Source organism: Orcinus orca, chromosome X, assembly GCF_937001465.1.
Source record: "Orcinus orca chromosome X, mOrcOrc1.1, whole genome shotgun sequence".
Classification (NCBI taxonomy): Eukaryota; Metazoa; Chordata; class Mammalia; order Artiodactyla; family Delphinidae; genus Orcinus; species Orcinus orca.
This window is the reverse complement of record NC_064580.1, coordinates 66678552-66703762: the sequence shown is the minus strand read 5'-3', so window position 1 is coordinate 66703762 and position 25211 is coordinate 66678552. Positions and strand designations below refer to the sequence as shown.

General features: G+C 36.5%; 1 protein-coding gene and 1 pseudogene across 16 annotated transcripts in view; one reads left to right on the top strand and one right to left on the bottom strand.

Moving 5' to 3' along the window:
* ATRX (ATRX chromatin remodeler) overlaps positions 1–25211 on the top strand; it is a 249515-nt gene that overhangs the window by 160501 nt on the left and 63803 nt on the right. For all 16 annotated transcript variants that reach the window (XM_004280438.4, XM_033406900.2, XM_004280437.4 and 13 more), the window contains 3 exons: positions 4154–4284; positions 6230–6318; positions 6449–6621. In XM_004280438.4, coding sequence (XP_004280486.1) covers positions 4154–4284; positions 6230–6318; positions 6449–6621 — 393 coding nt within the window. The remainder of the gene's footprint in view (positions 1–4153; positions 4285–6229; positions 6319–6448; positions 6622–25211) is intronic.
* LOC105748556 (60S ribosomal protein L10-like) lies at positions 13476–25121 on the bottom strand (annotated as a pseudogene).

Below are 25211 nucleotides of genomic sequence, written 5' to 3'. Positions count from 1 at the left end.
ACTCTTTTTATATTTGACTTGGCTTTTAAAAGTTCACATAAATTTTGCTTTTGATACTAGCAACAATTTGATGTTAATTTTAGTAGTGATAATTTATAATATATTTAATATTTATAGAATTAAAGTCATGAGAGGCTAAATTTAATGAATTTCAAGAAAATTAACATCCTCTTAATTTTCCTTTGTTCTCTAAAAAGTACAATCCTGCAGTCTTCCTTTTTACCATCAAGTGTCAGAAGTTTATATTTACATGTAAGCCTCTGCCTTCAGTAAACAACTTTAGGTTTTACAAGTGTGAATACTTAGTTTTCAAACAGCCTGATTTTAAGCTTAAATCAGTATTAAAATCCATACACTGTCTTAAGGAATGCAAAAATGGAGCACATAAAAAGACAGTCCACAAATTGGAAGAAAATATTTGTAAGTCACTTTCCTAAAAGGGGGATAATATCCAGAATATATAAAGAACTCTTACAACCTAACAACAACAACGAAAAACCAAACAAGCCAATTCAAAAATGGGCAAAGTTTTCAATAGACATTTCTCCAAAAAAGATATACAAATGACTGATAAGCACATTAAAAGATGCTCTACATCATCATTAGTTATTCAGGAAATGTAAATTGAAACCAAGAGATACCACTTCACACCCAATAGGATGACTATCAGATAAAGAAAGATAATAAGTGTTGGCAATGATAAGGAAAAACTAGAACCCTGGTGCATTGCTGCTAGGAATATAAAATGGTACAGCTCCTGTGGAGAAGGTAGTGTGGCAGTTCCTCAAAGAGTTAAACAGAGAGTTACCATATGATCCAGCAATTCCACTTCTAGGTAGAATTCCACTTTCAAAATAATTGAAAGCAAGAACTCTAATAGATACTTACCCATTCATGTTTACATAGCATTATTTCATAATAGCCAAAAAGATGGAAGCAATCCAAGTCTTCATCAAGTAATGAATAGATGAACAAAATATGATATATGCAAACAATGGAATATTACAGTCTAGAAAGAAATCCTGACATGAACAGATCCTGAAGACATCATGTTAAATGAAATAAGCCAGACACAAAAGGACGAATCCTGTGTGATTACACTTAGAGGTGACTGGAATAGTCAGATTCATTTAATGGATACAGAGTTTCTGTTTAGGATGATGGAAAAAAGTCTTAGAAATGGAGAGTGCTGATGGTTGCACAACATTTCAGTTATACTTAATGCCACTGAACTGTACTCTTAGAAATAGAGAACAGTAATATCCTTTTGTCTCTAAAAATGAATGGGTCTAAGTGCCACACATTAGAGGTTGAGTCAGTGGTTCTGGAGTAGGGCTCAGGCAGCTGCATTTTTATAAGCCCTCTAGGTGATTTTGATGTACCCTCTGCTTGAGCATCACTGCTCTAACTGATGCTCAGTATGATTGGCCATCAGGGAAATGTAAATCAAAGCCAGAACAAGATACAGGCATACCTCAGCTTCTTAAGTGTTCAAGTGAAAGGAAGACTCACTTGTCATTATATATTTACTTGCCCTTTTTTGTGCTTGTATTTCCAAATAAAGCCATTTGGCGTCAAAACATTTTTTTTTAGGATAGAATGATTCAATAATAATTGTCAATTCTCTTTTGTATAGAGAACATTTTTCTGTGGATGTTTATTTGGCTAACTTATTAATATATTCTTTTTATGTGGTTCCCATTCCTCACAAAGAATAACAACTCTAACACATATCAGTACTGTAGGTAGAGGAGACTTCAGTTTTTCCCCTTTAACATTCTACACTAGCCAGTTAGGCTTAAAAGTCTTATGAAATTTTTTTATAATAGAAGATGTTTATGGTATATACAAGAGTAGTTCCCACCCACCAAAATAAAAATTGACTTTTTAATCAGCCTTTCTTGGAGAATAAATGGTAGTTGTTTAGCTTACTTTTTTTTGAAATCTCTCATTTCTTCACATTAATTTAAAAAACTCATAAGGCTTTCAATATTGGATAGAACAGCTAGGCAGAAGATCAGCAAGGAAATAGAAGACTTGAAAAACACTTATGAATCAACTAGGCCTAACTGGCATCTGTAGAACAGTCTGTCCAATAGGAGCAGAATACACATTCCTCTCGAGTGCACATGGAACATTCTCCAAGATAGACCATATTTTAGAGCATAACACAAGCCTCATTTAATATAAAAGGATAAAATCCACACAAAATATTTTCTTTAACCACATTAGAATGAAATTACAAACCAATAACTGAAGGAAAGTGAGAAAATTCACAAATATGTGTAAATAACATGCTCTTAAGTAACCAGTGAGTCAAAAGAAGAAATCACAAAGGAAATTAGAAAACATTTAGAAGTAAATGAAAATGAAAACATAAGATACTAAAATAGGGGATGCAGGTAAAGCAATGCTTCCAGGGAAGTTTATGGCTGTAAATGACTGTATCAAGAAAGAAGATCTCAAATTTATAACTAACTTTCTACCTTAAGAAACTAAAATAAGAGCAAACTGAACCCAAAGCAAGAAGGAAGGAGATAATGAAGACTAATCAGAAATAAGTATAAAGGAGAAAAGGAAAACAGTAGAGAAAATTATTGAAACCAAAACTTGGTTTTTTGAAATAATCAAGATAATTGATAACTCTTTAGTTGTACTTACAAAGTAATAAATAGAGCAGATACAAATAACTAAAATCAAGAATGAAAGAGCATTACTACTGACCTTACAGAAATAAAAGAATTATAAGGAATGCTATGAACAGTTGTATATCAAGTAATTAGATGCCTCATTTTCACAGCAATGATTTCTGTCATACACAGTGGAAATACCTCTATCAGGCAAAATAATCAGTATCAGGCTTTTATGCATTTTTATTCATATTTCATATCATTACTGAATATACTCTTGTCCCTCATGGAGACAAGACATTAATTATCAGTGAATTTACATCTTTTAAAACTGTGGACAGAAAAATGTTATTGCTTAAATGCTGTTTTTTAAAAAAGTCAGCTTTGGGCTTCCCTGGTGGTGCAGTGGTTAAGAATCCACCTGCCAATGCAGGGGACACGGGTTTGAGCCCTGGTCAGGGAAGGTCCAGCATGCCACGGAGCAACTAAGCCCATGCGCCACAACTACTGAGCCTGCGCTCTAGACCCCGTGAGCCACAACTACTGAGCCTACGTACCACAGCTATTGGAGCCCGTGCGCCTAGAGCCCATTCTCCACAACAAGAGAAGCTGCCATAATGGAAGCCTGTGCACTGCAATGAAGAGTAGGCCCCGCTTGCTGCAACTAGAGAAAGCCCGTGCGCAGCAACGGAGACCCAATACAGCCAAAAATAAATTTAGTAAAAAAAAAAGTCAGCTTTGTTCTTCTGTTTTACCCTCTTGATGATTTTGTCATATTAATGAAATGTGCATTCATTTAATTTTCACTTCATTTTCATATGAAAAATATAATCTTGTTGAAATTACTCTGGGCAAAAGAAATCTATTTTTTTCAACAGGAAAAATATAAGTTTTAGAAGTAGTTTTTTTGGTGTAAGAATAATTGGAGAGAGTTGCTAAAATACTGTATACAGAGAGTGGCTTTATCTAAAGCAGAAGTTTGTCATCTAGGGTCTATGGTTAGAATCTAGGACCTGAATAAGAAAAACCTGAATAAGAAAAAAATTACGTTTTCACTAACCTCTATCAAAAATACAGCATTTTTCCAATTATTAATATAGGCAACAAACCAAAGTAGTATTAGTGTTAATTGTGACTTTGTTACCAATAGAAATCAGAAATATTTCTATATATTATTGTCATTACCGATATCTCAAATTTACCTTTATCAATGCTTCAGAATTTCAGGCAGTTGTTAAAATTACTGCTGTAGTTTGTTATTTAATGCATTAATAAGGTACACATACCACTATATCAAAAGTTTGTTTTTAAACATCTTGATAATTTCTGTATAATGGGTTTCTTTTGTTATCCTATTTATTTTATATGTTTTGAAATTTTCTGAGAAAGAGGGCCTATAAGATTCTCTACATGGGCAAAGGAGTCCGAGGCACAGATAAAGTTAAGGCCCTAATTTAGAAACACCTTGGATGAATTAGAGAATTCTTATGTCTTAACATTAACTCTTTTTTTCTTTTGATCAGGTGTAGGTAATAGCAGTGAAGGTGGAAGAGGAAAGGCAGGTGCAAAACTTTTCCAAGATTTTCAGATGTTAAGTAGAATCTGGACTCATCCTTGGTGTTTGCAGCTGGACTACATTAGCAAAGAAAATAAGGTAAATCAACTAACCTAAAGTTGATCAAAAGGTATCTTCGGAAGCAGAATAACTTTAGGAAAAAGGTTGATCTGTATAGACGTACTGTATATTCAAAAATTTTTTTCTTTTTGGTACAGTAATTCAACTTATTTTATTTCTAGTTAATTACTATATGTTTGAATGCATTGTGATTATGGAAGGATTGTTAAATGTTAATCTTTTTTAAAGATTTTATTGAAATATAGCTGATTTACACTGTTGTATTAGTTTCAGGTGTACAGCAAAATGAATCAGTTATATGTATACAGATATCCACTCTTTTTTAGATTCTTTTACCATATAGGTCATTACAGAGTACTGAGTAGAGTTCCCTGTGCTATGCAGCAAGTCCTTATTAGCTATCTGTTTTATATATAGTAGTGTGTATATGTCAATCCCAATCTCCCAATTTATCCCTCCCCACCCTTCCCCATGGTAACCATAAGATTGTTTTCTATATCTGTAACTCTATTTCTGTTTTGTAAATAAGTTCATTTGTACCCTGTTTTTAGATTCCACATATAAGTGATATCATGTGATATATGTCCTCTAACTTACTTTACTCAGTATGACAATCTAGGTCCGTCCAGGTTGCTGCAAATGGCATTGTTTCATTCTTCTTTATGGCTGAGTAATATTCCATTGTATATATGTGTCACATCTTCTTTTTCCATTCGTCTGTCGATGGACGTTTAGGTTGCTTCCATGTCCTGGCTATTGTAAATAGTGCTGCAGTAAACATTGGGATGCATGTATCTTTTTGAATTATGGTTTTCTTCAGGTATATACCCAGGAGTGGGATTGCTGGCTCATATGGTAGCTCTATTTTTAGTTTTTTAAGGAACCTCCATACTGTTCTCCATAGTGGCTGTACCAGTTTACATTTCCACCAACAGTGTAGAAGGGGGTTCCCTTTTCTCCACACCCTCTTCAGTCTTTATTGTTTGTAGATTTTTTGATGATGGCCATTCTGACTAGTGTGAGGCGATACCTCACTGTAGTTTTGATTTGCATTTATCTAATAATTAGTGATGTTGAACATATATTCATGTGCCTTTTGACCATCTGTATGTGTTCTTTGGAGAAATGTCTATTTAGATCTTCCATGCTTTTTTTTTTTTTCCATGCATTTTTTGATTGGTTTGTTTGTTTTTTTGATATTGAGCTGCATGAGCTGTTTGTATATTTTGGGGATTAATCCCTTGTCAGTCTCTTCGTTTGCAAATATTTTCTCCCATTTTGTGGATTGTCTTTCTGTTTCGTGTATGGTTTCCTGTGCTGTGCAAAAGGTTTTAAGTTCATTAGATCTCATTTGTTTATTTTTGTTTTTATTTTCATTACTGTAGGAGGTGGGTCAAAGAAGATCTTGCTGTGATTTATGTCAGAGTGTTCTACCTATGTTTTCCTCTAAGAATTTTTATAGTATCTGGCCTTACACTTAAGTATTTAATCCATTTTGAGTTTATCTTTTGTGTATGGTGTTAGAGAGTGTTGTAATTTCATTCTTTTACATGTATCTGTACAGTTTTCCCAGCGCTACTTATTGAAGAGGCTGTCTTTTCTCCATTGTATATTCTTGCCTCCTTTGTCATAGATTAACATCTTGCATAACCATAGTAAAATGGTCAAAATTAAGAAATTAACATTGGGTTAGTACTATTAACTAAACTATAGACGTTAATTGGATTTCATCAGTTTTTGTACTTACATCCCTTTTCTTTTCCTTGATTCAATCCAAGATTTCACATTTTGTTTATTATTCATATCTGTGACGTCTCCTTTATTTTTTCTAATCTATGATAGTTCTTCAGTTCTTCCTTATCTCATAACAATTAACTTATCCTTAAATGAAATAAACATTATTATAATTTCCAGTATAAATTGATATAAATTCTTAAAACATTCATCTTTTTTTTTTCTCTAGGGATATTTTGATGAAGACAGTATGGATGAATTTATAGCTTCAGATTCTGAAGAAACCTCCATGAGTTTAAGCTCTGATGATTATACAAAGTAAATTGAATACTTTTTGTGCCCTGTGTTGACATGTTTAAAATCCGTACTTGCTGATCATCCTCTAATAATTGGCACTTGTATCTTTCCTGTGTTTTCCTAATACTTTGAATTTGTTCTTTTTTTTTAGAAAGAAGAAAACAAAGGGGAAAAAGGGGAAAAAAGATAGTAGCTCAAGTGGAAGTGGCAGTGACAATGATGTTGAAGTGATTAAAGTCTGGAATTCAAGATCTCGAGGAGGTGGTGAAGGAAATGTGGATGAAACAGGAAACAATCCCTCAGTTTCTTTAAAGCTGGAAGAAAGTGAGTCTGATAAATGTTATGTTTATCATGGAACATTGATTTAGAAAATATCATGTCATTGTAATGTCAGTGCTTTTTTCAGTTATTAATTATCCTCACTGGTTGGCTCAAAGGAATATCTTTCCTCAGTTGGTAAGCATCTAGGATAATCAGATACAAGTAATAACAAATATTTGATGAATGTTGAATTACAAGCAAGCCATTGTGCTCTCTCTGGTATTTAAGAGGAAGGGAAAAAAGAAAAACTAACATTTATTTACATGTATATGCCTAAACTCTGTATTATTTTCACTCCATGTGTTAGCTAACTTAATTCTTGAGCAGCCTCGCAATGCTGTTATCTTTATTTTTATAAATGATTGGTAGAAGTGGGATTCAGACCTAGATATAGCCCATTTCAAACCCACCAGGGTAATTTCACTTAACTACTATATAAATAAGTGGAAGCATTTCAGATGATAAACTATGATTACAATTCATTTTATACAGTAAAACTAGTTTCATTGGTTTAGTCTTTTTCCTTTTTAATTCTTCATAATCTATATTTATTGTCTCTAGGTTTCCCCTGTGTCAGGTACAGTTTGTCATATGTTTTGCTTTCTCTTTCTTTCTTTCTCTTGTGCATGAGTGTATACTCAGTGAAAGTCTTCCATTGAACTTCCCAATGGCTAAAGTTATCTTTACTCATATCTACATTTGAAGGTTTAGTGTTCAGGCTCTGTATACTCCTAGTGCAGCCTGACTGGGTGTTTAGGAACTCCAGTGCTGGGAACAGATATCTGAATATTTGAAATATCAAATATCTGAAAACAGAACAGTGTAAGTAACTCTAAATATGTGGCATTTGGGAATCATGGAGCAAAGCAGTAGAGACCATCTGAGAAGAGATGTGAATGCCAGCTAGGTGAATGATCCTGTGCACAGACAAGCTTAGCTGGTCTCATGCCTGCAGCTGAACAAATTTGGTGATTCCTTGATAAACATTTCTCTCTTCAGTATCTCCTTGAACTAGACAGATGGCAGCCTAACCACAGACCCTGGCTTACTTCTCTAAGAAATCAGGGGAATAGTAAAACTTAAACTACAAAATTTCTTTTCTTGTTTTTCTCTTCTGTTACCCCATAAAGGCAGTTTATTATCAGCATTCATCTTCCAACTAGATTTAAAGTATGCTTTTCTAAGAATAGTAAAGGAATGGTTATAGTTTAATTTAAGGTAGTGGGAAGCTCCTGTTATCTCCTCCCCTGGTCTCCTGACCTGCATTTTCACTTAAGTTCTCCTCAGTCTCTCATCTCGTAATTAGAAATAAATAGCTTAAAGTTTATGTGTTCCTGGGAATGGTTTTCTTAAAATATTCTTAATTTTTTCTCATAACTTATGGTTAAGAGAAAAGAGAGAGTAGACTAACCAGTGTGTCTCATACTGTGCTCTAAATGGATTACATAAAAGTATGCTGAGGTATTGATGTGTTCATCACTTGGAACTGTAGATGGGGTCTTATGCAGCTGGGTCACCTTCAGAAATGAATAGCATCTTCCAGTTTTCCTGGTGTGCTATTGTAAGTACTATTGCTTTCCATATATGCCATAATATGAAAAAATTTGAAAAGAACTGGAGAAGAGAGTAGGTTGCTACATGTTATGAACTTAAAAGCAGACAGGGAAGGCTGTGGGTTCCAAATGACAAACTTTGCCTACTTTTCTATTGTGTTTGTTTCATTTTAGCTCTGTGCAGTCAAATAGAAGTCATTCATAGATGGATATATTTTTATTTATTGTAGCTATCTACATGTATAGTTGATCAGAAACATTTTCTAGAACAAATAGATGATAAAAATCTATTTTTGTTCTTTACATCTAGATTAACTCTATATAAGGCTGAGTAGATCATAGTACATGATCATATATACCTGGTACTATGTAAGTGTTAAAAATAAATCACTTTTTCTTTTTTTTTTTTTTTTCTCACTGTGCTGCGTGGCTTGTGGGATCTTAGTTCCCTGACCAGAGATCCAGCCTGGGACCCGGCAGTGAAAGCTCCGAGTCCTAACCGCTGGATCGCCAGGGAATTCCCCTTACAAATCACTTTCTTATAGTAAATGTAAGAAAACCTAAATAGGAAGTATTAGAGAGCCAAAATGTTGCACCTGGAAATTGAAATGGATATTAAATAAGTAGATGGCTATAACTGAGCTATGATTTTCACTGCATACTTCACTTTCACTTCAAAGAGTTTATGCTTAATTCTTTTGCGGTAGCTTTCTGAACTTTTTGAGAAGCAACACCTTGAATAAGTCATTTACGTTTACCTTACAGCATCCACATCTCTGTGTTTTAGTTTAGTATCGTATTAGGACATCTTATGATGAGGAAATGACTGTATATTAACTACTTCAAAATATTTGATTTATTATTTCAGCATAAGCATACCTTGTTTTATTGCACTTCACAGATACTGTGTTTTTCACAAATTGAAGGTTTCTGGCAACCCTGTGTTAAGCAAGTCTATCAGCACCATTTTTCCAACAGCAATTGTTCACTCCATATCTGTGTGTCACATTTTGTAATTCTCACAGTATTTGAAACTTTTTTGTTATTATTATGTTTGTTATGGTGATCTGTGATCAGTCATATTTGATGTTACTATTGTAATTGTTTTGGGGAGCCATGAACTACACCCATGTTAGACAGGCAACTTAATTGATAAATTTTGTGTTGTGTGGGTTCTGACTGATCCACCGACTGGCCTTTCCCTTGTCTCTCTCCCTCTCCTCAGGCCTCCCTATCCCCTAAGACACACAGTATTGAAATCAGGCCAATTAATAGCACTACAGTGGCCTCTAAGTATTCAAGTGAAAGGAAGACTTGCTTGTCTCTCACTTTAAATCAAAAGCTAGAAATGATTAAGCTTAGTGAAGAAGGCGTGTCAAAAGCCAAGATAGGCCAAAACTAGGCCTCTTTGCCGAACAGTTAGCCAAGTTGTGAATTCAAAGGAAAAGTTCTTGAAGGAAATTAAAAGTGCTATTCCAGTGAACACACAAATGATAAGAAAGTGAAACAGCCTTATTTCTGATAATGGAGAAAGTTGTGGTCTGGATAGAAGATCAAACCAACCACAACATTCTCGTAAGCCAAAGCCTAATCCAGAGTAAGGCTTAGCTCTCTTCAGTTGTATGAAGACTGAGAGAGGTGGGGAAGCTGCAGAAGAAAAGTTTGAAGCTAACGGAGGTTGGTTCCATGAGGTTTAAGGAAAGAAGCCATCTCCATAACATAAAAGTGCAAGGTGAAGCAGCATGTGGTAATGTAGAAGCTGCAGCACGTCATCCAGAGGAATCTAGCTAAGGTATTTCATGAAGGTGGCTACACTAAACAACAGGTTTTCAGTGTAGACAAAACAGCCTTCTATTGGAAGAAGATGCCATCTAGGGCTTTCATAGCTGGAGAGAAGTCGATGCCTAGCTTTGAAGCTTCAAAGAACAGGCTAAGTCTCTTATTAGGAGCTAATGTAGTTGGTGACTTCAAGTTGAAGCCACTGCTCATTTACCATTTGGAAAATCCCAGGGCCCTTAAGAATTATGCTAAATCTGCTCTGCCTGTGCTCTATAAATGGAACAACAAAGCCTGGATGGCCTCACATCTGTTTACAGCATGGTTTACTGAGTGTTTTAAGCTCACTGTTGAGACCGACTGGTCAGAAAAAAAAAAAGATTCCTTTCAAAATATTTCTGCTCATTGACAGTAATTCTAAAATATTACTGCTCTTGGTCACCCAAGAGCTCTGATGGAGATGTAAAACGAGATTAATGTTGTTTTCAAGCCTGCTAACACAACATCCATTCTGCAGCCTATGGATCAAGGAGTCATTTCAACTCTCAAGTCTTATTATTTAAGAAGTACACTTTGTAAGGCTATAGCTTCCATAGACAGTGATTCCACTGATGGATCTGGGAAGAGTCAATTGAAAACCTCATGGAAAGGATTCACCATTCTAGGTATCATTAAGAACATTCATGATTCATGGGAAGAGGTCAAAATATCAACATTAACAGGAGTTGGGAAGAAGTGAATTCCAACCCTCATGGATGACTTTGAGGGGTTCAAGTCTTCAGGGTAGGAAGTCACTGCTGATGTGGTGGAAATAGCAAGAGAACTAGAATTAGAAGAGCCTGAAGATGTGACTGAATTGCTGCAATCTCATGATAAAACTTTAATGGATGAAGAGTTGCTTCTTATGGATGAGCAAAGAGAGTGGTTTCTTGAGATGGAATCTGCTCCTGGCGAAGATGCTGTGAAGATGGTGGAAATGACAACAGAGGATTTAGAACATTTCATAAACTTAGTTGATAAATCCATTGCAGGGTGTGAGAAGATTGACTCCCATTTTGAAAGAAATTCTACTGTGGGTAAAATGCTGTCACACAGCATTGCATGCTACAGAGAGATCGTTCATGAAAGGAAGAGCCATTATCGATTCAGCAAACTTCATTGTTGTCTTATGTTAAGAAATTGCCACAGCCACCCCAGTCATCAGCAGCCACCACCCTGACCAGTCAGCAGCCATCAACATGGAGGCAAGACCCTCCACCAGCAAAAAGATTATGACTTGCTTCAGCGAGACGATGCAAGCATTTGTTTAGTAATAAAGTATTTTTAAATTAAGGTATATACATTGTTTTTTAAGACATAATGCTATTGTACACTTAATAGACTACAGAATAGTGTAGACCTGAATTTTATATGTAGTGGGAAACCAAAAAATTTGTGTGACTCGCTTTATTGTGATAATTCGCTTTATTGTGATGGTCTGGAACCAAACCTGCAACATCTCTGAGGTATGCCTGTGTTTTCAGAGTAAGCTTTATCAGTGAGCATTATATTTGAAAACAAACATAGAGTGGACTTGGATAGGTTACGGCACAGGAAGACCCTATGCTCACCTCCTCCCCTGAGCACAGTGATCTACACCTAAACACAATGCATTTTCTCTTGAAGAAGATCTGGGGGCTGAATGAACTGGTGCTGCCAATAGAAGAACCACATAGAAACTGGTAGGAAAGTCAGAGACATGGTATCCATGGGAACCCCTCCTCTTTCACAGTGATCTACAGTAGGGAGATGGATTGCTGAGGGATCCAAATGCAGACACACTCACCCTGGGACACAGTGAAAAAACTTTAAAGGCACCTACAGTATATGTAAAGGAAATCTGTTTCCTAACCCTAGAGTTTCTGCCAAAATGACAGGGAACTGTTGGAGCCCTTGCCTGGGTAGGAGGCAGTGGTGATCACTATTGTTTGGAGTTCCCTCCCCAGACTCCTCCTGCCCCATATCTGCTCCAGCTCCAGCCGCCCCATCAAGGCAGCCTATGGCCCAGCACTCTTCAGGGACTGCCCCTGGACCAGGTCCTCTCCAGCTCCAGCTATCCTCCTAAGGCAGCCTTGGGTGCAGTACTTCCCAGGGGGCTACCTCTGGACTGGGCCCTCCTCCAGGTTCTGTGATCCCACCAAGGCAGCCTCGGGCATAGTGGTCCCCAGGGATTAACCCCAACTGGTGCCCACTGCAGCCCCATCTGGCCTGGCAAAGTCTCTAGGCACAAGTATTCTACACAGGGAATGTTCCCACACAAGGCCTCTTCTTCAAGATCAGGGGAGGTAGCTGTTTCACCTAATTTATAGAAACACAAAAGAAGATCAAAGTAATGAGATAGAGGAATATGGTCCAAACAAAATAACAAAATAAAACCCCAGAAAAAAATAAACGCTAATGAAACAGATAAGTAGTTTACCTGATAGAAGAGTTCAAAGAAACAGTCATAAGCGTGCTCACCAAACTCAGGGAACGATTGGAGGAACTCAGTGAGAACTTTAACAAAGACTTAGAAAATGTAAGAAAGAATCAGAACTCAATACAGTAACTGAAATAAAGAATACACTAGAGGGAATCAGAAGCAGATGAGATGATACAGAAGGGATAAGTAATCTGGTAGATAAAATAGTAGAAATCACCCCATAAGAATAGCAACAAGAAGGAAGAATTTTTAAAAATGAGAGTTTAAGGGACCTCTGTGAAACATCAACCATACTAATATTTATATTGTAGGGGTCCCAGAAGGAGAAGAGAGAAAGGGACAGAAAACTTATTTGAAGAAATAACGGTGGAAATCATCCGTACCTAGGGAAGGAAACAGACACCCAGGTACAGGAAGCATAGAGATCCTAAACAAGATGAACCCAAAGAGACCCATACCAAGATACCTCATAATTAAAATGGCAGAAATTTAAGAATAAAAGAGAATTTTAAAGACAGCAAGAGAAAAACAGCTAATCATATACAAGCCAAACCACATAAGCCTATCAGCTAATTTTAAAGCAGAAACTTTGTGGGCCAGATAGGAGTGCCATGATGTATTTAAAGTGCTGAGAGGATAAAAACTTACAGTCAAGAACACTGTACCTGGCAAGGTTATCATTCAGACTTGAAGGGGAGATAAGGAGTTTTTCAGACAAGCAAAAACGAAAGGAGTTCATCACCAATAAACTGGCCTTACAAGAAATATTAAAGGGTTATCTTTAAGGGGAAAAGGAAAGATCACAACTAAAAATAAGAAAATATATGAAAGGAAAAAAAATCACTGGTGAAGGAGAATATATAGTAAAGGAATTGAATCAGTCACTTTAAAAAGCTAGTATGAAGGTTTAAAGACAAGTAGTAAAAAAAATCAGCTGTAACTGAAGTAAGTAGTTAAGGGATACACAAAATAAAAAGAAGTAAAATATAACAACAAAAAATAAAACGTGACAGGCGAGTGAAAATGGAGTGCTTTTTTTGATTGATTGACAGACAGGAAAGTAGGATTTATTGGTGGGCATGAGCAAGGAATGGACAACAACACCAAGGCTCTTGTGAGTGCAGGGCCTGCCATTTGTCCAAGGGGCTGTGATTAAGGATGTATTTAACCCCACAGCCAACTGGGTTAAGTCACTTTTCTGCCACCACATGTTCAAATTCATCGACTTTAAACTTAGTAAATCCCCACTCTTGGACATGTGAATCTTCTGGTGGCCAGGGAACTTGAACTTGGCCCTGTATAGGGCCTCAACCACATGCTCCTTGTTCTTCAGCTTGGTGGGGATGGACATGATGACTTGACAAGTGTGTACTGTGGCCACTGTGCCCTGGGGCTTTCCAGAGGCACCCTACATACCTACCCAGAGCTTGTCAGCCTCAGCACAGGAGAATGTCTTGTTGATGTGGATGATGTAGAAGGGGTGGAGATGTGTTTGGATGTGAAAACCATCTTTGCCACAGCTTTTCACCATGTACTTGTTGGCAGAAATATGGGCAGCCTCCAGTGGAGAACTGCTCATACTCATTTGACACCATGTAGCCACAGAGTGGGAACTTTTGCCTTCTTCTACCCCAGGTAAAAGATGTGGATCTTGGCATCAGGGTCACCTTGGCAGAAGCAAGACTCTGGGTACAGATTGTTCTTACAATACTAGTAATACCAGGCATGGCAGCAGCCCATGGTGACAACAGGATTTTCAGAGGCATGCTGAAGGGAAAGAGCAAAATGTAGTGCTTTTAGAATGCCTTCAAACTTAAAGTGACTGTCAGCTTAAAATAATTGGGTATATATATATAGGTTGATGTATATACACATACATACATACATACATACCCATACACACACCTCATGATAACCACAAATCAAAAACACCTACAATGGATACACAAAAAAATAAAGAGAAAGGGATCCAAACATAAAACTAAAGAATCCATCAAACGATAAGGGAAGAAATGAAGAGAGTAAGACTGGAACAGAGAAGAACTAAAAACACAACCAGAAAACAAGTAAAAAAAAATGGCAATAAGTATATACCTGCCAATAATTATTTTAAATGTGAATGGACTAAATGCTCCAATCAAAAGACATAGGGTAGCTGAATGGATAAAAAAGCATGACCCATCTATATGCTGCCTGTAGGAGACTCACCTCAGATCTAAAGACACACATAAACTGAAAGTGAGGGGATAGAAAAAGATATTCCATGCAGATTGAAAAGTAAAGAATGCTGGGGTGGCAATACTCATGTCAGACAAAATAGACTTTAAAACAAAAACTATAACAAAAGACAAGGAAGAGCATGCCATAGTGTAAATGGAGTCAATCCAAACAAGAGGATATAACATTTGTAAATATTCATGCACCCAACATAGGAGTGTCTAAATATATAAAGAAAGTATCAATGGAAATAAAGGGAGAAATTGACAGTGATACGGTAATAATAGGGGACTTTAATACCCCACTTACATCAGTGGATAGATCATCTAGACACTAAATCGGTAAGGAAACACTGGCCTTAAATCTGGTATTTGACCGGATGCATTTAATAGATAAATATAGAACATTTTATCCAAAAGCAGCAGAATACATATTCTTTTCAATTGCACATGGAACATTCTCCAGGATAGATCACGTTAGGTCACAAAATGGAACATTGTCCAGGATAGATCACATGTTAGGTCACAAAACAAGTCTTAATAAATTTAAGAAGATTGGAATCATATCAAGCATCTTTTCAGATCACAGTGATATGAAACTAGAAATCAAGTACAAGAAAAAACTGGAAAAAGCAATAATATGGGGAGGCTAAAAATCATGCTACTAAACAAGCAATAGATCAACGAAGAAATGAAAGAGGAAATAAAAAAATACTTTGAGACAAATGAAAATGGAAACACCATTACAAAATCTATGGGATGCAGCAAAAGCAGTTCTAAGAGGAAAATTTATAGTGGTACAGGCCTACTAGAAGAAATAAGAAAAATGTCAAATAAACCATGTAAACGTACATTTAAAGGAACAAGAAGAAGAAGTAAAGGCAAAACCCAAAGTTTGTGAAAGGAACGAAATAATGAAGATCAGAGTGGAAATAACTGAAGTTGAGTCTTTAAAAAAAAGGAAAATTCAATGAAACTAATGTGTTGTTTCTTTGAAAAGATAAACAAAATCAAATATTTAGCCAGACCCATTGAGAGAGAGCTCAAATAAATAAAATCAGAAATGAAAGAAGAGAAGTTACAACCAACACCACCAAAATACAAAGGATCATAAGAGACTACTATGAACAATTGTGTGTCAACAAATTAGACAACCTGGGAGAAATGGATAAATACCTAGAAATGCACAATTTTCCAAGACTGAATCATGAAGAAATAGAAAATCTGAATAGATCTATTACTAGTAACAATATTGAATCTGTAGTTTAAAAACAAAAGTCCAGGTCCAGATGGCTTCACAGGTGAATTATCTCGAACATTTAAAGAAAATATATTTTCCAAAATATATTTTGGAAAATATATTTTCCAAAAAAGTGAAAAGGAAGGAACACTTCCAAACTCATTTTATGAGGCCAGTGTTACCCTGATACCAAAATGAGACAAAGACACCACCAAAAAAGTCTACAGGCTAATGTCCCTGATGAACACAGATGCAAACATCTTTAACAAAATATTAGCAAACTGAATTTTAAAATGCATTAAAAGGATCATACACCATGATCAATGAAATTTATCTCAGAGGTACGAGGATGGTCTAACATCTGTAAATCAATCAATGTGATATACCACATTAATAAAACAAAGGATAACATCAAATGATCATCTTAGTAGATGCAGGAAAAGCATTTGATAAAATTCAACATCCATTTATGATGAAAACTTTCAACAAAGTGGGTACAGACAGAACGTATCTCATCATAGTAAAAGCCATTTATGAAAAACCCACAGGTAATATACTCAGTGGTGAAAAGCTGAAAGCTTTTCCTCTAAGATCAGGAGCAAGACAAGGATATGGATTCTCACTAGTTTTACTCAATATAGTATTGGAAGTCCTGGCCCCAGCCATTAGGCAAGAAAAAGGGAAAAAGCATCCAGATTGGAAAGGAAGCAGTAAAACTGTCACTATTTGCAGATGACATGATACTATATGTATAAAACCCCAAAGACTCTACCAAAAAACGATTAGAACTAATAAATTCAGTAAAGTTTCAGCATAAAAAAATATACGGAAACCTGTTGCTTTTCTGTACACTAGTAATGAACTAGCAGAAAGAGAAATTAAGAAAACTTTCCCATTTACAATTGCATCAAAAAGAATAAAATATCTAGGTTTCAATTTAACCAAGGCACAGGACCTATACTCTGAAAGCTATGAGATATTGAGGAACAAAATGGAAGATGACACAAAAATAATGGAAATATACTTAGTGCTCATGTATTGGAGAGTCAATATCATTAAAATGTTGATACTACCAAAAACCATCTACAGATTCAATGCAATTCCTGTCAAAATACCAGTGGCATTTTTGACTGAATGAGAACAATCCTAAAATTTGTATGGAACAGAAAAGATCCCGAATAGCCAAAGCAATCTTGAGAAAGAACAAAGCTGGAGATAACATGCTTCCAGACTTGAAATTATACTACAAAGCTTTAGTAGTCAAAACAGTATAGTACCAGCACAAAAACTGACACATAGATAAATGGAACACAGTAGCAAATTCAGAAATAAACTGAAGCTCATATGTTCAATTAATCTACAACAAAGGGGGAAGGAACATACAGTGGGGAAAAGGCAGTCTCTTGAAATAAAATGGTGTTGGGAAAACTGGACAGCTATATGCAAAAGAATGAAACTGGATCACTTTCTTACACCATATACAAAAAGAAACTCAAAATGGATTAAGGACTTAAATGTAAGACCTTAAACTTTAAAATTCCTAGAAGAAAATATAGGCAGTACGCTCTTTGACATGGGTCTCAGAAATATTTTTTTTTGAATCTGTTTCCTCAGGCAAGGGCAACAAAAGTAAAATTAAACAAATGGGACTACATCAAAGTAGTCCCATTTGTTTAATGGGACTAAATGGAGAATATATTTACATGTGATATATCCCATAAGGGGTTGATATCCAAAATATATAAATAACTCATACAACTCAATATCAAAAAACAACCAGACTAAAAACTGGGCAGAGAACCTGAATAGACATTTTTCCAAAGAAGACATACAGATAGATGGTCAACAGGAACATGGGAAGGCCTTCAACATCACTAATCATCAGCAGAATGCAAATCAAAAGCACAGTGAGATACAACCTCACACCTGTCAGAATGGCTGTTATCAAAAAGCAAGAAACAACAAGTGTTGGTGAAGATGTGGAGAAAAGGGTACTGTTGTGCACTGTTGGTGGGAATGTTAATTGTTGCAGCTATTATGAAAACCATGGAGGTTCCTCAAAAAATTAAAAGTAGAACTACCATATGCCATATGATGCAGCATTTCCACTTCTGGGTATTTATCTGAAGAATACAAACACACTAATTTGAAAATATATGTGTACTCCCATGTTCATTGCAGCACTGTTTACAGTAGCCAAGATATGGAAGCAACGTAAGTGTCCATCAGTAGATGAATGGATAAGGAAGGGGTGTGTGTGTGTGTGTGTGTGTGTGTGTGTGTGTGTGTGTGTGTGTGTGTGTGTGTGTGTGTGTGTGTGTAATGGAATACTACTCAGCCATAAGAAAGAATGAAATCTTGCCTTTATGGCAACGTGGATCAACTTGCAGGGTATTATGGTAAGTGAAATAAGTCAGACCAAGAAAAACAAAGACTGTATGATTTAACTTATATGTGGAATGTAAAAAACAAAACAAACAAACTAAACTAAATAGGAGCAGACTCGTTGATATCTAGAGCAAACTGGTGGTTGGCAGAAGGGGGTGCATCTTGGGGGGATGGATGAAATAGGTAAAGGGAGTTAAGTGGTACAAACTTCCAGCTATAAAATTAATAAGTCACAGACATTTAATGTGCACATAGGGAATGTAGTCAGTAATATTAAAAAATATGGTGATGGATGATAACTGGTCTTATTGTGGTTATCATTGCATACTGTATAAAAACATCTAATCACTGTGTGGTGCACCTGAAGCTAATATATTGTATGTTAATTGTAATGCAATTTAAAAACAAAATGTATATAATTTATTGTATGGATATAATCTTTTGTGATAGAATCTTGGTATATGATATAGGACCATAATATTAGCATTAACATACCATATTTATTCATTCAACAAATGTTTATTGTGTTCTTACTATGTGCCTGGGACAGCTCAAGAAGCTTGGGTTATATCAATGTGCAAAATACACTTACAGACTTTACCATTCTACTAGTACTACTATTTATACATATAATATTTTAATGATGTTCTACCTTTATTTCTAAAACTACAGTGTAGGTTTTTAAAATTTTATTTATTTATTTTTGTTTGTGTTGGGTCTTCATTGCTGCACACAGGCTTTCTCTAGTTGCAGTGGGCGGGGCTCTAGTTGCGGTGTTTTTTCTTGTTGTGGAGCACAGACTCTAGGCATGCGGGCTTCAGTAGTTGTGGCACGCGGGCTCAGTAGTTGTGGCTCGTGGGCTCTAGAGTGCAGTCTCAGTAGTTGTAGCGCACGGGCTTTGTTGCTTTGCGACATGTGGGATCTTCCCAGACCAGGGCTTGAACCCATGTCCCCTGAATTGGCAGGTGGATTCTTAACCACTGCACCACCAGGGAAGCCCTACAGTGTAGTTTTTTAAGGAATCTCCATACTGTTCTCCATGGTGGCTGTATGAATTTACATTCCCACCAATAGTGTAGGAGAGTTCCTTTTTCTCCACACCCTCTCCAGCATTTATTATTTGTAGACTTTTTTATGATGGCCATTCTGACTGGTGTGAGGTGATGGAGGTTCCTTAAAAAGCTAAAAAATAGAGATACCATATGATCCTGCAATCCCAGTCCTGGGCATATATCCAGAGAAAAACATAATTTGAAAAGATACATGCACCCCAGTGTTCATTGCAGCACTATTTACAATAACCAAGACATGAAAGGAACCTAAATGTCCATCAACAAATGAATGGATAAAGAAGATGTGGGGTGTGTGTGTGTGTGTGTGTGTGTGTGTGCGCGTGCATGTGTGTGTGTGTATACATAAACACACACATACATATGTATACAGTGGAATATTACTGAGCCATAAAAAAGAATGAAATAATGCCATTTGCAGCAACATGGATGGACCTAGAGATTATCATACTAAGTGAAGTAAATCAGAAAGAGAAAGACAAATACCATATGATATCATTTATATGTGGAAGATCAAAAAAGAAAAATGATGCAAATGAACTTATGTACAAAACAGAAATAGACCCACAGACAGAAAACAAACTTATGGTTACCAAAGGGGAAAGGGGAGGAGGGATAAATTAGTTTGGGATTAACATATACACACTACTATATATAAAATAGATGATCAACAAGGACCTACTGTATGACACTGGGAGCTATACTCAATATTTTATAATAACCTATAAGGGAAAAGAATCAGAAAAAGAATATATATATATATGTAACTGAATCACTTTACTGTACATCTGAAACTAATACAACATAGTAAATTAACTGCACTTCAATTTAAGAAAAGGTAAGAAGAGTTAAGGGGTGAGGTGGTAGCCTGAAAAGGGGGTGGAGTCAGGAAAGAGTTTCAGTTTTAGGAGGTGGTAAGAAGTATCTCTGATTCTTTGGTTCTGCTGGTCTTTTACTTTGGGATACATTTTGAAGACATTGATGATGGTGATTGATTGATTGATAGATGAATTTATAGCCTAATTCTTTCAGTCATTCTATTGATTCAAAAATACGTGGTACATATCAATATGCTGACACCAGAAATCAAAGGAAAAGCAAAGGGGCCTGGTCTTCAGAGGTGCTTGGTCTGGTGGGGAGTGTTCTTCACTAGACTGGCAAATATGTTGCATTTCCAATAGCACCAGTGAGTTTAGTAAGCATAGAAACATCTGTGCTACCTAAATGGGATGGGGAGAGTATTTTTTAAGTTGCATTTAACAATAATCTGCATTTCCAATGACTTCTCCCAATATTCTTGTGTAGTAGAATTCTGGTATAAAATAAAGTTCGAAAAAATAAAATAAAGTTCGTTATTATAAGAAAAAAAACTACAGTGTATCTTGCTGCAAATACGGTGTTTAAATATATATTTAAATTGCTTGAAGAAATTAGGGGTAAAAGTGTTGCTTTCTATTTGTTTGTATTTCCTTTGTGCCTTGTAAGCATTTTTTGATATCCAGAGTGGATATTTAGAAGTGGCTTTGATTTATTAATTCACTGTTACTTGTCATGTATGCATACACAGTACAGAGTTATAACAGGAGGAATGATTAATCCATGTCGATGATGAAGTAAGAATATTCAGCATGAAATATCTATTTGTAGGTTTTAATTATTTATTCAGGATATTTATGAACTGGAGTAGCCCATATTTTTCTGGGTCACTTTTTTTTTTTTTTCCGGTACGCGGGCCTCTCACTGTTGTGGCCTCTCCCGTTGAGGAGCACAGGCTCCGGATGCGCAGGCTCAGCGGCCATGGCTCACGGGCCTAGCCTCTCCGCGGCATGTGGGATCTTCCCGGACCGGGGCACGAACCCGTGTCCCCTGCATCGGCAGGCGGACTCTCAACCACTGCGCCACCAGGGAAGCCCTCTGGGTCACTTTTTATTTTTTTTAGAGATTACTCTGTTGTGATTATATCCAACAGGATTACAGTTAGAATGAATGTATTGTATTTGCACAGAAATTGTCACCTGTGCTAAGCTTTTACACTTCTTATTTAGCTGCCACATTTGTACTATCTGCCAGCTTTTTTTTATAATTGCTTACACTTTTACCGTGTATAAATTACCTTAATTAAATTGGGTAACCATTGCTGAAGTTGTGTTCAGTCTGTGGAACTGCAAAATTCCCAAAGGCACTGATTATTTGCCAGTTGACTAATTGTAGAAAGGAATTTTAGTTAGCATATGCTTGATAAGCTACGTGTCAGGATTCCTCAAAGCTACCCCCTGGTTTGGTGATTCATAGGACTCAGCATATATAGTCATATTCAGGACTATGGTTTATTACAACAGAAGAGTACAAAGCAAAATCAGGAAAGGGAAAAGGCACATATTGGTCAAAGTCCAGAGGAAACCAGGCATAACCTTCCAAGAGTCCTATCGCAGTGGAGTCACACAGGATGTACTAATTTCTGCAGCAGCAAGTTATGGCAGCAGCAAGTTATGTGAAGTGTTGTCTACCAGAGGAGTTCATTAGAGACTAAGTACCCAAGGTTTTTACTGGGGACTGGTGACATAGGCACTTTCTGCCTGGCTCTTACCAAATTCCAGACTCCCAGAACGAAAACAGGTATTTTCTTTCTAGGTGCCTAGATGAGGTGCAGCAATCCCTTCTTCTCAGGGAAAGTTTAAAATCAGTGCAGGGAACGGTTTACCATTCAAGTTCCCAGACAACAGCCAAGGGTCACCCTCTTAAGAAGGCTCTTCTAAGATGAAATTTTTGTTGACTCTTGAAGGATAGTAAAATATGCCTGGAAGTTGGTCAAGAAAAGAGGGGGAGAACGTAATATAAGACATTCAAGGAAAGGCATGGAATCGTGAAAATATGTGGTACATTTAGGCAATAGTTTATTGTGGTTTAAATACAAATGCATAATGAGCTCTGTAAAAGTAATGGAAATCACCAGGACCCAGCCTAAAAAGAAGGAACCGATAAACAGTAAGTTCAAGAAAGTATGCTATGGAAGCTCTAGGGATAGGCTAGTCTTGAGAGTAGCAGCTTTGGTTTTCACCTACTCAGGGGTAAGATTCAAGGCCTTGAGCGCTCTATAAGGTGGAGAGTTCTTAGAACTCAGATTTAAGCTGAATCTGTTTAACATAGGTACATACTCCATAGAAGAATAGGATAGAAAAAAATTTTCCCATCAATCCAGGGAGATGATAAGGAGATGACAAGGAAGCTTATCTGTGTCACCCTGGGCTGTGGGTTTCAAAAATAGTTTTCTTGGATTCATAATCATGGGCTTTCTCTCACATGGTTTATGGTTTGAATTTACATTATTTACATAGTCTAAAAATCTCAAGCTGAAATACTAACCTCAAAAGTAATTCTGGGTTGGTGATCCCCTGGAGCATCTGACAGAAGCAGATGCAGAATCACTGTGGAGTTGTATGATGTCAACCCAGGCTACCGAGGATTCTCTCATATTACAGCTACATTGAAAGTGAAATGACAAGAAAAAGTTATAGAGTACCTAAAGAAGCAATCAACATTAGGAAAAGTTAGCAACAAAATAAGTTATCAGTCAACCTGACAAAGTTAAAACAAACAACATGATCAGATTGTCAAGAACCACAGATATTAGAACTATTTGATAAGAATATAAAGTAGGTATGTTTAATATGATATGAGTCATGAGCATAATTTTATAACAGAAAATTTTAAACTTAGATGAAGTAGACAACATTCTAGAAAAATACAACACTGAGGCTTCATTGCAGTTATTTCACAGTAGCCAAAAATGAGAAATAATCTAAATGTCTATGAATAGGAGAACTAATAAATTATGGTATATTCATGCAGTGGAATACTATATGGCAGTTAGAATTATTGAATAAGTCTCACTTTGAGTGGAAAATGAAAAACTCCATTCAGTGAAAAAGTAGGTTGTAAAATTGTACAAACAGTATGGTACCATTTACATACAGTTTAAAAACATGATACATAATTACAGTTTACTAATACAAATGTAGTGAAAATGTAAAAACAACATAAATAGTAAATATAAAGTTTAGGGTTTTATTACTTTTCCAAAAGAAGGGGAGAAAGAAGAGAACAGTATTGGTTAGGGTCACATATTAGGCTTCAGTTGCATCAGAAGTAGATTTAACGCGTTTTAAAATTTGATGAAGATGGGATATGGGAACACTGCTGTTCTTTATATTCTATATACTTTTCTGAATATGTAAAATATTTTATAACAAAATATATAAAAATTTAAAGTACTTTGCATTAAAAGGCAATTGAGAGAAGATACAGAAACAGGTTAAACCTGTACATTCCTTATTTTAAACTGAACTGTTTATATCTTTCATAGATTATTTTGTTATTCTCTTCTTACACCTTTTTTTTTAACATCTTTATTGGAGTATAATTGCTTTACAATGGTGTGTTAGTTTCTGCTTTATAACAAAGTGAATCAGTTATACATATACATATGTCCCCATATCTCTTCCCTCTTGCATCTCCCTCCCTCCCATCCTCCCTATCCCACCCCTCTAGGTGGTTACAAAACACCGAGCTGATCTGCCTGTGCTATATGGCTGCTTCCCACTAGCTATCTGTTTTACGTTTGGTAGTGTATATATGTCCATGGCACTCTCTCACTTTGTCCCAGCTTACCCATCCCCCTCCCCATACCCTCAAGTCCATTCTCTAGTAGGTCTGCATCTTTATTCCCATCTTGCCCCTAGGTTCTTCATGACCATTTTTTTTATATTCCATATATATGTGTTAGCATACAGTATTTGTTTTTCTTTCTTACTTCACTCTGTATGACAGTCTCTAGGTCCATCCACCTCACTACAAATAACTCAGTTTTGTTCCTTTTTATGGCTGAGTAATATTCCATTGTATATATGTGCCACATCTTCTTTATCCATTCATCTGTTGATGGACACTTAGGTTGCTTCCATGTCCTGGCTATTTTGAATTATGGTTTTCTCAGGGTATATGCCCAGTAGTGGGATTGCTGGGTCGTATGGTAGTTCTATTTTTAGTTTTTTAAGGAGCATCCAAACTGTTCTCCATAGTGGCTGTATCAATTTACATTCCCACCAACAGTGCAAGAGGGTTCCCTTTTCTCCACACCCTCTCCAGCATTTATTTTTTGTAGATTTTTTGATGGCCATTCCAACCGGTGTGAGATAATACCTCATTGTAGTTTTGATTTGCATTTCTCTAATGATTAATGATGTTGAGCATTCTTTCATGTGTCTGTTGGCAATCTGTTTACACCTTTTATAATCAAAGTTTGTGGGGAAAGTAAGAGCAAAATGATTTAACATGATATGGTGATGCTGGGATCAATCCTTGTTTGAGTTTTCCAGAATTCTAGTAGCACAGTGAAATGTTGCCGGCCCCTAAGATCTTTTCTCCCTTGATCTCTACGTGAGTCAGACTCCCTTCCCTTCTTCTTTTCCTCTCTTCCTCTCTCTTTGGGTCTCTAGGTCTTTCTCTTCTGGTCCCTATCTCTTGGGGTATGCTTTGGGGGTTATACTGTCTCAGGACCTGAGGGGCTTCATCTCTTTGGGTCTCTGTCTTTCTGAGCCCTCCTGCCCCCACGTTCTGTTTCTCATACTAGCACTTTCTCAGGGTCTGTCTCTTGCTTACTGTCTCACTTGTTGCCCCTCCCCCATGTCTTTCTTCCTCTGTGTACATATGTGTATGTTTATATGTGCCTTTGTGTGTCTTTCTGATTCTCTGTCTCTTTACCTCCCTCTTCCAGGGTCCCCTCTACCTTACCTCCCCCATCTTGTGTCTTTCTCTCAGAGTATAGAGCTCTTTTTCTCCTAGGGTTGTCTTTTTTCTCTCTCTCCTTCTGTGTGCGTGCGTGCGTGTGTG